The sequence below is a fragment of the Myxine glutinosa genome, chromosome 11 (genome assembly GCF_964187855.1).
Source record: "Myxine glutinosa chromosome 11, kmMyxGlut1.1, whole genome shotgun sequence".
NCBI lineage: Eukaryota > Metazoa > Chordata > Myxini > Myxiniformes > Myxinidae > Myxine > Myxine glutinosa.
Genome location: NC_136271.1, coordinates 31,710,893 through 31,723,973, shown reverse-complemented (window position 1 = coordinate 31,723,973; position 13,081 = coordinate 31,710,893). Strand labels below are relative to the sequence as shown.

At 42.7% G+C, this 13,081-nt stretch overlaps 1 protein-coding gene across 5 annotated transcripts in view; it reads left to right on the top strand.

The window, feature by feature from the left end:
* LOC137436542 (cysteine-rich with EGF-like domain protein 2) overlaps window positions 1–10,569 on the top strand; it is a 43,889-nt gene extending 33,320 nt beyond the window's left edge. For all 5 annotated transcript variants that reach the window (XM_078786530.1, XM_068130418.2, XM_078786531.1 and 2 more), the window contains 2 exons: window positions 6,861–6,940; window positions 8,984–10,569. In XM_078786530.1, the coding sequence (XP_078642656.1) occupies window positions 6,861–6,940; window positions 8,984–9,222 (319 nt within the window). In that variant the 3' untranslated portion in view covers window positions 9,223–10,569. The remainder of the gene's footprint in view (window positions 1–6,860; window positions 6,941–8,983) is intronic.
* Window positions 10,570–13,081: the final 2,512 nt, after the last annotated feature.

Genomic DNA, 13,081 nt, shown 5'->3' with positions numbered 1-13,081 from the left:
TACCTGGGGAAGGCCCTCTGGCTCCCTTACCCCACTACCGCCCTCTCTGGCATCGGGCTACCCGGGTCCGTCCTCCGGATCCCCGGGCCCCATTGAACACTAACTGGCTCCCAGAGCCTACCTGCGGCCTCACCTGGCCGACAGACTAACAGTGGCGGAGTGCCCAACCAACCATTCTCACTAACAGGCCACACGCCCAGCCAATTACATCTCACTAATGCACCCATCCAAGCAGTACTCTGCTACTCTCGCACCACAGATGTCAATATCCACCAAATTTACCTACTCCCTCTACCTACTTTTAAACTACCCTCCCCGGGTACTCGTGAGGGGGTCCATCCTTCCCCCACTTACTCCGCACCATCCATTCCACACTCCACTCACTCCGCACCATCCATTCCACACAACCATTCTCACTTGCCTCCATGCAAGTCAATCACTCAGTGTGCAATCGCACACATCCACAATACTCTGCTCAAGCACTTTCTACACACACACATCTCTCATGAGCATTGCCTCATTTGCTAACCAGCACTACCGTGAACTTACATACCAATTCCTCACTTAATCATCCTCACTACAAACACACTGCATCATCTAATCTAACTACTCCCTTCTGAAATTTTCTTTTCTACTTCGGCGGTCGCCGGCTTCCCCATACCCCGGGTCGCGATCTCTATACCCGTCCACATGACTTTGCCTTGCTCAGCCTCGCTTTCTTTGCGCTTCTCAAGTCGCACTACCTCGTCGCGTACAAATGCGACCTCCCTCTCAACTTCCCTTGTCTCATACCTGGCTTTGTCCCTCGCCAACCCCTCATTAATTTCTTTGGCTTGGTCATTTACGTCTTCCAATTCGCCCCCTAATCCTCCCAATTTGACCTCTAGGCCCCCAATTTGGCTTCCCAATTGCTCACTATTGGCCCTCATTTCTCCCATCTCCTTACTCAATCCCCCAATTTTGCTTTCTAAGTTATTGGTGTTGCCCCTTGCTTCTTCCCTCATTGCATCCATCTTACTCCCCGATTCTACCATATAGGCCCTCATTTGTATCGTAAACAATTGGAAGTCCCCTGGCCCCGTGGGCTCGGCACTCGCCGCCACGTGCGAGGCGCCACCATTTTGTGCGCCTGCAACCCCCACTACCGCACCTTCTTCAACCTCCTCTTCCATTCCTCCCACCTCTTCCCGGGGTCCTGGGTTGACGCTAACTCCTCCTCTACCTCCTCATTTTCCCCCACGGCATCCGATCGCCTTGGGTATCCATGGCACGACTCAATTTGGATGTTAAATAAAAATTTTGGCCGCTCGTAATTTTGAACAAATTTTTTTTCACAGTGTCCAAAATTTGGTTCGGGTCCCAAATCCCACTCCCCGACACCAATTGTTGCGCCCAATATGCAAAATTGGTGTCCAAAATTTGGTCTAAAAAAATTTAGTCCCAGGTTCCAAATCCCAACTCCTGACTACCAATTGTTGCGGATCCGGGGGTCGGCGCTCCCCTTACCAAGGGAGGGGTTAATCCCCTTGTCTTTTAAACTGGCCGATCCCCCAGCCCTGGAAACTATAACGCTCCTTTGCGGTCGAGATTGGCCAGGGTGATTGGTCAAGATGGAGTCCCAAATACCTGAGTGCCAATCTCTCCGCAAAGCAGGGAGATAATTGCCGAGCGGTTTAGCAATCCGCGATTCGAGCCATTAACAAAAGGACTAAACCCGATTCTGAGCGGTTCTGAAATCGTGCCACCGGTACTCAATTGAGGAAATCACGAAAGCGATCGGATGGAGAGGAAACCAAAAGGTAGGAAGAACAGAGATTTATTAAATATGTACAAAAACCCGAAGAAGAAACGAAAGAAGGGCATGTACAAGGGAAGAAGAAGAAGAAGCAGCAGACACAGGGCAACCTTATACCATCTTAATTAACATGCCCAGGACAACACAAACAGTCTTACATGAAAGGGGAATAGCAGGAAGGAAGGTCCAAGCAGATGGGCCAGCGTTTGCTCCGGCCCCGGTTCACGCTCCACCCCGGTCCATGCTCCACCTCGGTTCAGGCTCCGGTTCCGCGGCGAAACCCGGCAGGCAGTGTGGTTGGTATTGTCGGCGCGAGCGGACCTTGCATGCGGGGGGGTTCATATACCGGGGAGGAATTTCGTCTGGGAATCGGAGGAATCGTGACGCGTGCCTCGTGACTCTTCAATGGTGCCACTCTCCCCGGCAGACTCTCAGACTCGACAGGCTCAGACTCTGCAGACTCCAACTTCAACCGACTCGTGTCTCTGACAACTCCCCTCTCTAAGTAGTCCCATGCGAGCGCTTATATTACACGCTCGCGTATCAAGCCGTGTGCTTTTAGGACACACCCACCGGTGAGCTCGCCTCGGCCCTGGTTGGTCGCGAGGGCTCATTAGGGTTAGGGGCCTCGCTCCGATAACTCCTCCAGCTTGACCGTGTGGTTAATGGCGTCTTGAGCCAGGCAGCGAATGCTACTGGCAAGCAAGGGAACACAATTTGGAGGGAGGCAAGCCGCAAAATGAACGGGATTTGAAAAGGGGCCTATGTTATTTGATTAATGCAACGCAGAGTCAAACTATTGGAAACAGAGCCTTGACTAAAACGCATACAAATGAAATAACTGAAGAAGTTCCTATGGTGTCCTACGTGTTGCAATATGGACTAACTAGGGTGCGACCTTTGACCTTTGGAAAATGGGAATATTTACAGGGAATTATTTACAAGGGATTATTATTTACAAGTGACGGTTCTGAAAACCGTAACGATATATATACGTATCTCTATATATAAAGGAGGAGTGTCTGTGTGTCTGTCTGGTTGTCCGCTTATAACTCAAGAACTACACATCAGAGAAAAGTTTTAGACACAGATTCGGAATCAGCCTAAAATTCCGGTGGTTATAGGCTACTTTTTATTTTAATATCAATGGTTTAAAAAACCGCGCCAGCTGCAATTCCATGGTGTAGTTTGTGGCGGCGCTATTGCCCCTTTCCGATACCATGACGCATTGCGGTTCCGATTCGCGATAAGGTCTATGCGCTATCACCGACACTTTTCCACCTTTTCCATACCTTTTAATCAGATTTACCTTATCGTCCATCGTAACCACATTACGCTTGGAAACACTAGCATTATCCTTCTTCGGACCCATGGCTAACACAGACACAGTAAAGGAATACTGTACGTCACCTCTGTTTTGAATGAGAATCAGCGGTTGCGCGTACATACAGTATACTGTACATACATATTTATATATTTTTAATGTGCTTTTTATTGTATTTTAAATTGTTTTGTAGCTTCTTTTATTGTTAATTTATGTACTATTTTATTTATTTTAAATATATTTTTAAGGAAAACAAATGTTTTCACGTCCGTAGGAGTGACGTAATGTCGCACATAATGACGTTCGCTGCCCGCGCCCGGTCATGAAAGAAATTATGATTCTCTTGACATAGTGACATGCAGATCAGGCAGTAAACCTCCCAACTGAGTTTCTCAACAGTCGTCAGCCTCAATTCTAAAATCCTTAATTTTCATCCTATTGACTTGAACTTTGAATAGGATTTACATATCGGCTTACTGAATTAAACCACCAACTATTTTTGAGATCGGCGGTGGCCAAAAGGTCAACGTAGGCCAACGGTCAACCACTTTTTTTTTTAGTTTCTAAAATCCTAAATTTTCATCCGATTCACTTGAAATTTGAATGGGCTTTACATATCAGCAAACTGAATTCAACCAACAACTATTTTTGAGATCACCATAGGCCAAAAGAGCAACATAGGCCAAAAGTCAACAACAATTTCAAATTTCTAAAATCCTCAACTTTCATCTGATTGACTTGAAATGTGAAGAGGATTTGCATATCAGGTCACTGAAATTGAACCACCAATTCTTTTTGAGGTCAGCATAGGCCAAAAAGTAAACATAGGCCAAAGGTCAACAACTTTTTTTTATTGTTTTTGGTGAAGTTTTTAAAATCCTACATTTTCATCCAATTGACTTGAAATTTGGATAGGATTTGCATATCGGGTCACCTAATTCAACCACCATTTATTTTTGAGGTCTAAAGGTGAAAATATCAATATGGGCCAAATTTCTAAAATCATCAATTTTCATCTAATTGACTTGAAATTTGAAGAGGATTTGCACATCAGATCACTGAATTAAACCACCAATTATTTTTGAGGTTAACATAGGCCAAAAGGTCAACAACTTATTTCAGGAATATTTCAAGACATTTCTGGCGCAGGGGCAATCAATGAAGGTTGTAGGCCTGAACTTCACAGAACAAGTGTTTGCCCATGGCCAGCTGTACGTGTGCTGCTCGAGGGTTGGAAAACCAAGCAATCTTTATGTCTTGGCACCAAGTAAGAAAACCAGAAATGTTGCATACCCAGAGGTTTTGAGAAATTGAAAATTGAAAAAACGTCATGTAGGAAATGTACTGTGATATTGCTCTAAAATATACATGTTCTTTTCATCATATATTTGTATTATTCTTATTCAACCCGGGCGAAGCCGGATACCTCAGCTAGTACATATATATATATATATATATATATATATATATATATATATATACACAAAGAATTAAGTTAAGCACCCCCCCGTTTTGTTACAACCTCGCACATTACAAGTTTGTTGTCGTCAAAACAGTGTAATATACCCATGATATTGCTATATTTTCTGGAGAAGTGATATTATGGTCACATAAAAACATAACAATCATGCCGTTTTCAATATTTTATTCTGAATAATTTAAGGTGAAATTTTTTGGGAATTTTAGGCATATTTTCACCTCAATTTAAGTATGGAGCTATAGGTCCATCACGGACAGTGTGGATGACGTTTATGTTTTCTAACGTACAGTCATTGTTCTGAGAAGACCTCTAGCGATCTTTGCGTCAATAACGTGTGTAGGACCCACGTGATCGGATCACTGACTCAACCCTACGTCTCATAGACCCTGTAAGCCGTCGTATGCGTTGCTGTGGCAGGTTGTTCCATTCCCGATGTAATGCACGTTCCAATTCATCCAGATTGGCTATTGGAGGGACCATCTTCGCAATTTGTCGTCCCAACATGTCCCAAACGTGCTCGAGGGGGTTCAGGTCAGGACTGTACGCAGGCCAGGGGATGGTTGTCACAGCACCTTGCTCCATCCGATCACGTGGGTCCTACACACGTTATTGACGCAAAGATCGCTAGAGGTCTTCTCAGAACAATGACTGTACGTTAGAAAACATAAACGTCATCCACACTGTCCGTGATGGACCTATAGCTCCATACTTAAATTGAGGTGAAAATATGCCTAAAATTCCCAAAAAATTTCACCTTAAATTATTCAGAATAAAATATTGAAAACGGCATGATTGTTATGTTTTTATGTGACCATAATATCACTTCTCCAGAAAATATAGCAATATCATGGGTATATTACACTGTTTTGACGACAACAAACTTGTAATGTGCGAGGTTGTAAAAAAACGGGGGGGTGCTTAACTTAATTCTTTGTGTATATATATATATATATATATATATATATATGTATATATTGTTACGGACGTGGTTACGATGTTACTTTGGGCCGAGCGGATGGTCCACCGCGACCGTTACAGGATCCCCGATTGGCCCGACTCCCCCAACGTTGACCAGATCGCACCACAGATATTCAATTTGGAAACCTCTAAAGCGACCGAAAGAGAAGGAAGAGAGAAGAAGACAGAGTACGGAGGAATAACAGGATTTATTATACACACAAGCAAAAAGAAGGAGCGATCAAAATTATTTACAAGCAATGGATGGAAGAAGCAGTCACACAGTGCATCGTTAGCTTATACTAGTCAATTTACTTAACCCCAGGACAACGATTAGGACAGACGACGTTCACACTTACACGGGGGATATTGCAGGCAGGTATGGCTTGAGGATGGATGGTTGTTTTTGGGAGGCAATGGAGGGTCCAGCGTGGATTGCTGCCTGGCGCGTCCTTTTCGTGGCCTGCGGCCCCTTAGCTGCCCCCTTAGCTGCAGCGCAGCTGGTCGCACGATGGCTCGCACACACCTGCTCGTTCAGGCGTCTTCCTTCTCCCCAGCAACAACGAGCGACAGCAAGCAAGAGGACGGGGTCAGAGCAAGAGCAAGAGCAGTGCGTCCCGCGGCGACTTATATTGGTTTTCTCACCGAACCTTCGCGCACTTTCTCGGGGGTTCCCGCTCCGCCCTCTCTTAGCCAAACCCCTTGTTCTGGGTTGGATGAGCGGGGCCGACTTACTCCTCCTCCCCCCTATGACGAGGGGGGCGACCCGTCTTCTCTAGCCACTCCCCTTGTTCGTAATGGCCGCAAATGGCGAAAACCGGTCAGCAGCTGCAGGTACTGCGCCGTCACGTTGCACAGCAGTTCAGTACTGCAATAAACGTTTGCTGTGAAAGCTCAAGTGGGGGAATCCCTGGCACTTGAGCTGCCATGGATCATCGGAGGGGCCTACGCTTTATTTCGTTTGATGCAATGCAGAGTCAATCTAGTGGGAAACACATATTTAGCCTACATAGAATAAGGAAATAAACTATTTAAAAAGATATATCGTGGCCTGTGTGTAAGTTTCATGGAATTAACTAGGAGGACGGCTGCGACCATTATTTACATTACGAGGGTGTTACACACAACAAAACCATACTTTTCACATTCGTTACACTTTCTCCAAAATTGTTACACTTCTCAAAACCGTTACACTTCTCAAATTCGTTACTATATATATATATATATATATATATATATATATATAAATAAAACTGTAGTTTTGTGCTCTTACGGATCTAATGTTGTACTTTCTGTTTACACAGCCAGCACAGCCACCCAGATTTGAACCACTGGTTATGTGAGAAAACACTTGCACTCTGCTGTAATGGAAAAGATTGTCCAAGTGAGTTATTTTTATTTTTTTTTAACTCTTAATTTTTCTGATTTCTTAATTTAACTCTTAATTTTAAATTTCTCTTCCATGAGGTGTACTTGTGTGAGTGGTTGTTTGATTATTTTTTTTATTTTTCTGCTAAATGCACTAGTTTATTTTTATTTTTATTCTACAAACACAAATTTTATTCTACCAATCTGCAATTGGAGCACAATCAAATGGATTACATATGTTAGTATGTGGTAGTATGCCCTTTGGGATCATAGTGCTTGAATCCAGGAAGATCGAGGTTATGTTTTCACCCCTGTCTGTTTGTTTGTTTGTTAGTCTGTTTGTCTGTGAACAAGATGTCTCAAAAAGTTGTGGACCGATTCAAACGAAATTTGGCAGAGGTAGTGGATGTGATGAGGACGAAATGATTAGATTTTGGTGAAGATCTGGATCCTGTTCTGGCTCATAGAATTTTTAAAGTGATTCTTCACTATTGAGTGACAGGGCCAAAACAGACATATAGCAAGATATCTCAAAAAGGTGTGTGTGTGTGTGTGTGTGTGTGTGTGTGTGTGTGTGTGTGTGTGTGTGTGTGTGTGTGTGTGTGTGTGTGTGTGTGTGTGTGTGTGTGTGTGTGTGTGTGTGTGTGTGTGAGACGAGGACTAATCAATTCCATTTTGGTGAAGATCTGAATATGGATTCGGATACGAGAATTATTTAATTTTTCATGTGATTTTTTTTCACCATTGAGTAATAGGGCTAAAACCGATATGTAGCATGATATCTCAAAGTTGTAGACTGATTTGGACGAAACTTGGTGGAGAGGTTGGGTGTGTGACAAGGATGAATCGATTCCATTTTGGTGAAGATCTGAATATGGATTCGGATACGATAATTATTTAATTTTCAGATGATTCTTCACCATTGAGAGATCAGGCGAAAAGCGCTTATTTAACATGATATTTTAAAAAGTTATGGGCGAGTTGGAATAAACTTGGTGGACCAGTTGGTTAGGTGACAAAAACAAGCAGATTAGATTTTGGTTCAGGTCCGAATCCAGATCCAGCCTATCAGTGGGATACAAAACATAAACTGTTCAGCCTGGCGGAGGTATGCACTCTACTGAGTGTCGTTCTATTTTTAAAATTGATATAAATTTGTGGCAACCATGCTGAACATTTTGCAAGGACGATAACCTCATTGCTGAAGGAATGTGTTTTCGGCCGGCATCTGCCGTGGTCAGAGCTCCACCAATGCTCACAATGCATGACAGATATTCAGGCAAGAATAAAGGGGGGGAGGAGGGGGACCTCTTTTTAATTATATACTTTGTACTTTGATGTTTGCTGATTTGATTGCTGATTGGCTGGGCTGTGGTTTCATTTTCAATTTCATCTTCTATTAAACTTTTTCCACATCAGCACAGTATTGCCAGGTTCTGATATCTCAACTTAAAATATGGCAACAAAGTTTCTAATCCATAGGTAGGAAATGTGCAATCCATAGGTAGGAAGAAAAATGTCTGACTTTTCACGTCTTACATGTTGCCTGGGTTTGATGATATATTTTGACCTCAGATGTCGAGCCATTCTTTTTTGGGGTTTCAAAAAGCAATGGTCTCAATTCGGAATTCTACTGCTTTTTTTTTTTGTTCGGTATTTGTTTTTGTCTTCAGTTCATGTCTTGAATAAAGGAAAGTATGCTTTTGACTTCTCTACTAGTTGAACTACACATGCATTCTTGCATCTCCTCTGATCGTATGTTTGCATAGATCTCTGAACAATTAATAGCAGATAGTGTAATGTGTTGCTAATCTAGCAGTCATTGCGAGTCCAGGGACTACCTGTTGGCACCATATGTTGACTTGCTATCAAGCAGCTGTGTTGCTGTGGAAATGGAGAGTGGGGAATGAGTGGCATCAAATTATTGGGATGCTTATTATAATTGTATTTCTAGAATAAAAAGACGTGTGCATCAAACAAATGCTTTAAATTGCACTGGATACAAGGTACCAATCTGTGAATTACAAGTCATTCTAAACCTTTATTGTTGCACTTGCAGAAAAGCCCATGAAGCAGAAAATGAAAACAAAAGAACATCATCCTGGAAAATGGAAATGGACGTCACATGTACGGAATCTCATGCCGTTCAGTGCCCCAAAAGGCCCGGCTTTTTGGGTTGTAATATTTGGTGGTCTGGCATCTGTGGCCTTCATGTTGTGGAGTGGGCATCGAGGGGCAGCCATCTTGACTGCTGGCCTGGCAGTGCTGCTTGCATACGGGATGCACAGCCAGCAATGAACACAATCAACTTTGAACAATTTTTCGTTTTGTTTCCTTTTGGATCTCGATTGTGAGTTGCGTTTTATTTATTACTCTGTGCAGATATGTCATCATGGTTTTTATGTTGGACTTGGTTTAACGAGCCTGTTGTGATAGTTTGTCAATTTTTTATATAGTGAGCCTCCATAATATTTGGCAATTAATACCCATGTGAGAGATTTCATGCTGTAATAATTTGTTTAAACTTTCTGAAATGCACTCTGAAACAGTCCAGGTTTTGGGAAATTTTTGCTGTAATTTGTGGTGAACAATCCAGTTAATTTTTTTTAATTTTATTTTTTAATTTTTTTTAAATTCAGAAAGCAATTATCCATGGAGTTTAAACTGCTTTTGGCCCAAGTTCATGTAACCCTTGCTCCCTTTTGTCCACCTTTCCTCCCATCATCTCTTACTATCACTATTCCAAGCCTTAACGGTTAGGCTGGCTGGCTTGGGATCCCAGGGTCCTTAGTTTGAATCCCGGTCGGCTGTTGAATTAACACCAGGTGGGGTTGACTCAGCCTGCCATACTTGTGAGGTCAGCAAAATGAGGACCAGTATACTGGCATTAGGGGCACTGCACCAGCGGCACAACCGTGCTCTCAGCCAACGATGCCACCTGCAGTCCTGTGCTGCATATGAAAGAAGAAGAATCCCTATTTCCATGCTCGTTCTAACTCCATAATTGTACCTTGAAAAAAAAATCTTAGCCAATTTTATGCTTGTTTGGTGTCAATCCTGTCTGGTCTTTTTGCCATGTTCAGTGTCGTTTGAAATCTCATTGGCCTACTCTTTGTGGATATCGTTCTGTTACACTTGTTTGTCTTCTTCCTTCTCAAAAAAAAAACAAAAAACACCTAACAGAATACTACATATTCTTCACTCAGTTCATTCCTTAAGCCAGTCATACAACTCATTCTTCTTTCTTCTCATCCCCCATTTTTTTTCTTCCTCCTCCCTCCATTCACACTTTGTGAACTCAAATGTTTTGAATGACGATATTAAATGTTTCATCCTCCTTTAGTCTCATTTTAGAACTTTCTCCAATACAAGATTCAGTGGATTCATGGTTGGAGAGTTTGTTGTGTGTCTGGGAGGTCGGCGGTTTGAACCCCAGCCGAGTCATACCAAAGACTTTTTAAAAAATAAAAAATTTGTTTTTTGTGCACATACGGGTTTGCCCGTCCTGGGAGACGCCATTTGCCAGTTATCACTCGATCCAATTGCAAAAGAGTTTTAGCCACATACGAGTTTGCCCATCCTGAGAGATACTTTTGCCAGTTTTGCCTCGTTCCAAGTGAAAAAATAAATTTCGTGTACATTCGAGTTTGCCCGTCCTTGGAGAATCCATTTGCCAGTTACTCGATGCAAAATGCAAAAATGCAATGCAAAAAATACGTGCTGTTTCCTCACTTGATGTTCAACATTTAAAAATGATTGAGCGTGACCAAACAATCATAAGTTGGTATTATAGCTCAGGGTTTGATGGGTATAATCACCTCCTATGTTGAAATTCCTTGTTATTGTATAACTCATGTCGTCCTGCCCCGAAGTCCCTTTGCAGACGCCGTGTCCCAGCACTTCCTCACAGTCGTTCTGCCCACACGCCTCAGCACCCTCTTGCTCCCACCCCCTGCCCAACATCCCCTTGCCGCTGCCCTCCTGCATTACGAGTGCAAAAACAGATCCTCATGACTACAGGCCCATGGAATTCACCATTGCAGTTGACAGAATATGATGAGTTGACACAGATAACATATTTATAGAAAATAAAAAATGTATGGTAGTTAATCCGATGCAGATAGCACTTGAAAAAACGGGTAACAAAGTCCTGGAATCCATCATGGAAAAGGGCATCGTCTTGCTTTTCTCCAGTGGCCTAACACAAACCATCAGTTTGTTTTCCATCCTGGTCATTGCATCCTTTGCATTCTGTTGCGGCTCTCCCAACAATTGATGAAGGCCCTGAGTATCAGTCAAGGGATCACCACTGTCTCTGGACATTTCTGGAGCATTTTTCACAGTATGGCTCTGCACCTTGCTCTCCAAGCTCTCATCCTATAGCATCCACGGTCATCTTGGCTTAATGATTTCCTCCACTCTCAATCGGTGCATGCCATCCTCTAATCTATCTTCGTCAAGGTTGGTGTTGGGCTCTGTCCTTGTTCCTCATCTTAATCAATGACCTTTCTGATTTTTCTAGAAAATCGTTGTCTTTTCACTGATGGCTCCACCATCTGCTGTAAAATCCCTCACCCTTCAGATAGGCAGGCTGCAGCCTCTTCTTTCTCGGCAGAGTGATGGATCCAGCAACTGCTGTGTATGTATTTGAATTCTGGCAAGTCTCGTTTTCTCGCTCTTTCTTGGGCAAACCACACAAAAGAATTGGCATCTTCTATTGTGCGAGTCTTTCCTTGACAAATCTGAACTTCTAACAATTATGTGCAAGGCCTTTTATCAATATTGCTGGTGCCTCTGACAATTGCTTCTTGATGCGATGGAAATTGGAAACCACGGCCCTCAAAATTTTGGAAGCTGAGTCTCTGGGACTGTTCTCACATCTCAGACGGGTCTGTGGCATCTTTGTCTTCTACGACTCTTCTGGTCTTGCAGCGCTGAAAGAGAGTACTCAGATTTACCCTTATTAACCCACCCTAAGCTCGCAGGTGTCTGTTGTGTTAACTCTGTATTGCTGTTGGTGTTTCCTCCTGCTTCCCACTGCTCTGTTCTGACTTCTAGCCCTACCACGTATTTCGACTTTATGTACAAACATTTGTTTTAAATCCTATTTTAAGCTTCATGATGCAAATAATTGGATGACAATTGTGATGTGATGTTGTACACCGCTCCTTTCCTATTCCATCTGCAGGCGCGTCATGACATCGCTAGGCACCGATGGGGGCCCGGAGATGACGCGCGCTGAAAGGGAGTACTCAGATTTCACTCCGGTTTCTTGTTTGTTTTCTTTCTTGCTTGTTCGTCCGGGCGATATCTCAGCCATCCTTTGAGCTAGGAAGCTGAAATTTGGGCTCGATAGTGAACACATGCTTTGGCAAAAACAGTACTTCTAATTTTTGATTAATCAATTAATTGATTAATTATTATCGATTAATTAAGTACTTATTTATTTCCATTCTCATCTGAGCAATATCTCAGGCACCCTTTGAGCTAGGAAGCTGATATTTGGGCATGACGATGACCAAGTGATTTGGCTATAAAGGATATTTTTGATTTATTGATTAATTAATTAATTAATTTTTCCGATTAATTTAATGAATTTAAAAAAAGTTACAGCTTCAGTGAAACGGTGGTTTAGGTATGCTATTAGCCAATCGATTAAGATTTTTTTTTTTTTTTTTTACAATTACTATATTGATTTTAATTATGCAATCAATCGATTATTGTACACCTCTCCCTCCCAATACCGTCTCGATGTGCTGCATGGCGATATCGCTAGACGTCGAAGGCGCCCCAGCAATGTCGTGCGCTGGAGGATATGTTATTCATTTATTTGGCATGGGGGCAGTGTCTGCAGTTGGTTTTTTTTTCTTTTTCTTTGAACAAAACGTGATAAATGTTGCACGTTGAGGCTATAATGCTGTGGTTCCCAACCTGGGGGCCATGGTGTATTTCTCGGGGGGCCATGGGGGTAATTTGAACCACACTAAAAATTAAATATTGTTTTGTTTTTTCTCTATTGCAGATTTGACATTATGGCTTCTGGGAGTAAAAAAAAGAAAGTATCTCGACGAATACATAAAGCTTGGATTCACGTCCATTACCGTGTCTGGCCAAGAGAAACCACAATGTGTGCTGTGTCACAAGGTTTTGAGTACTG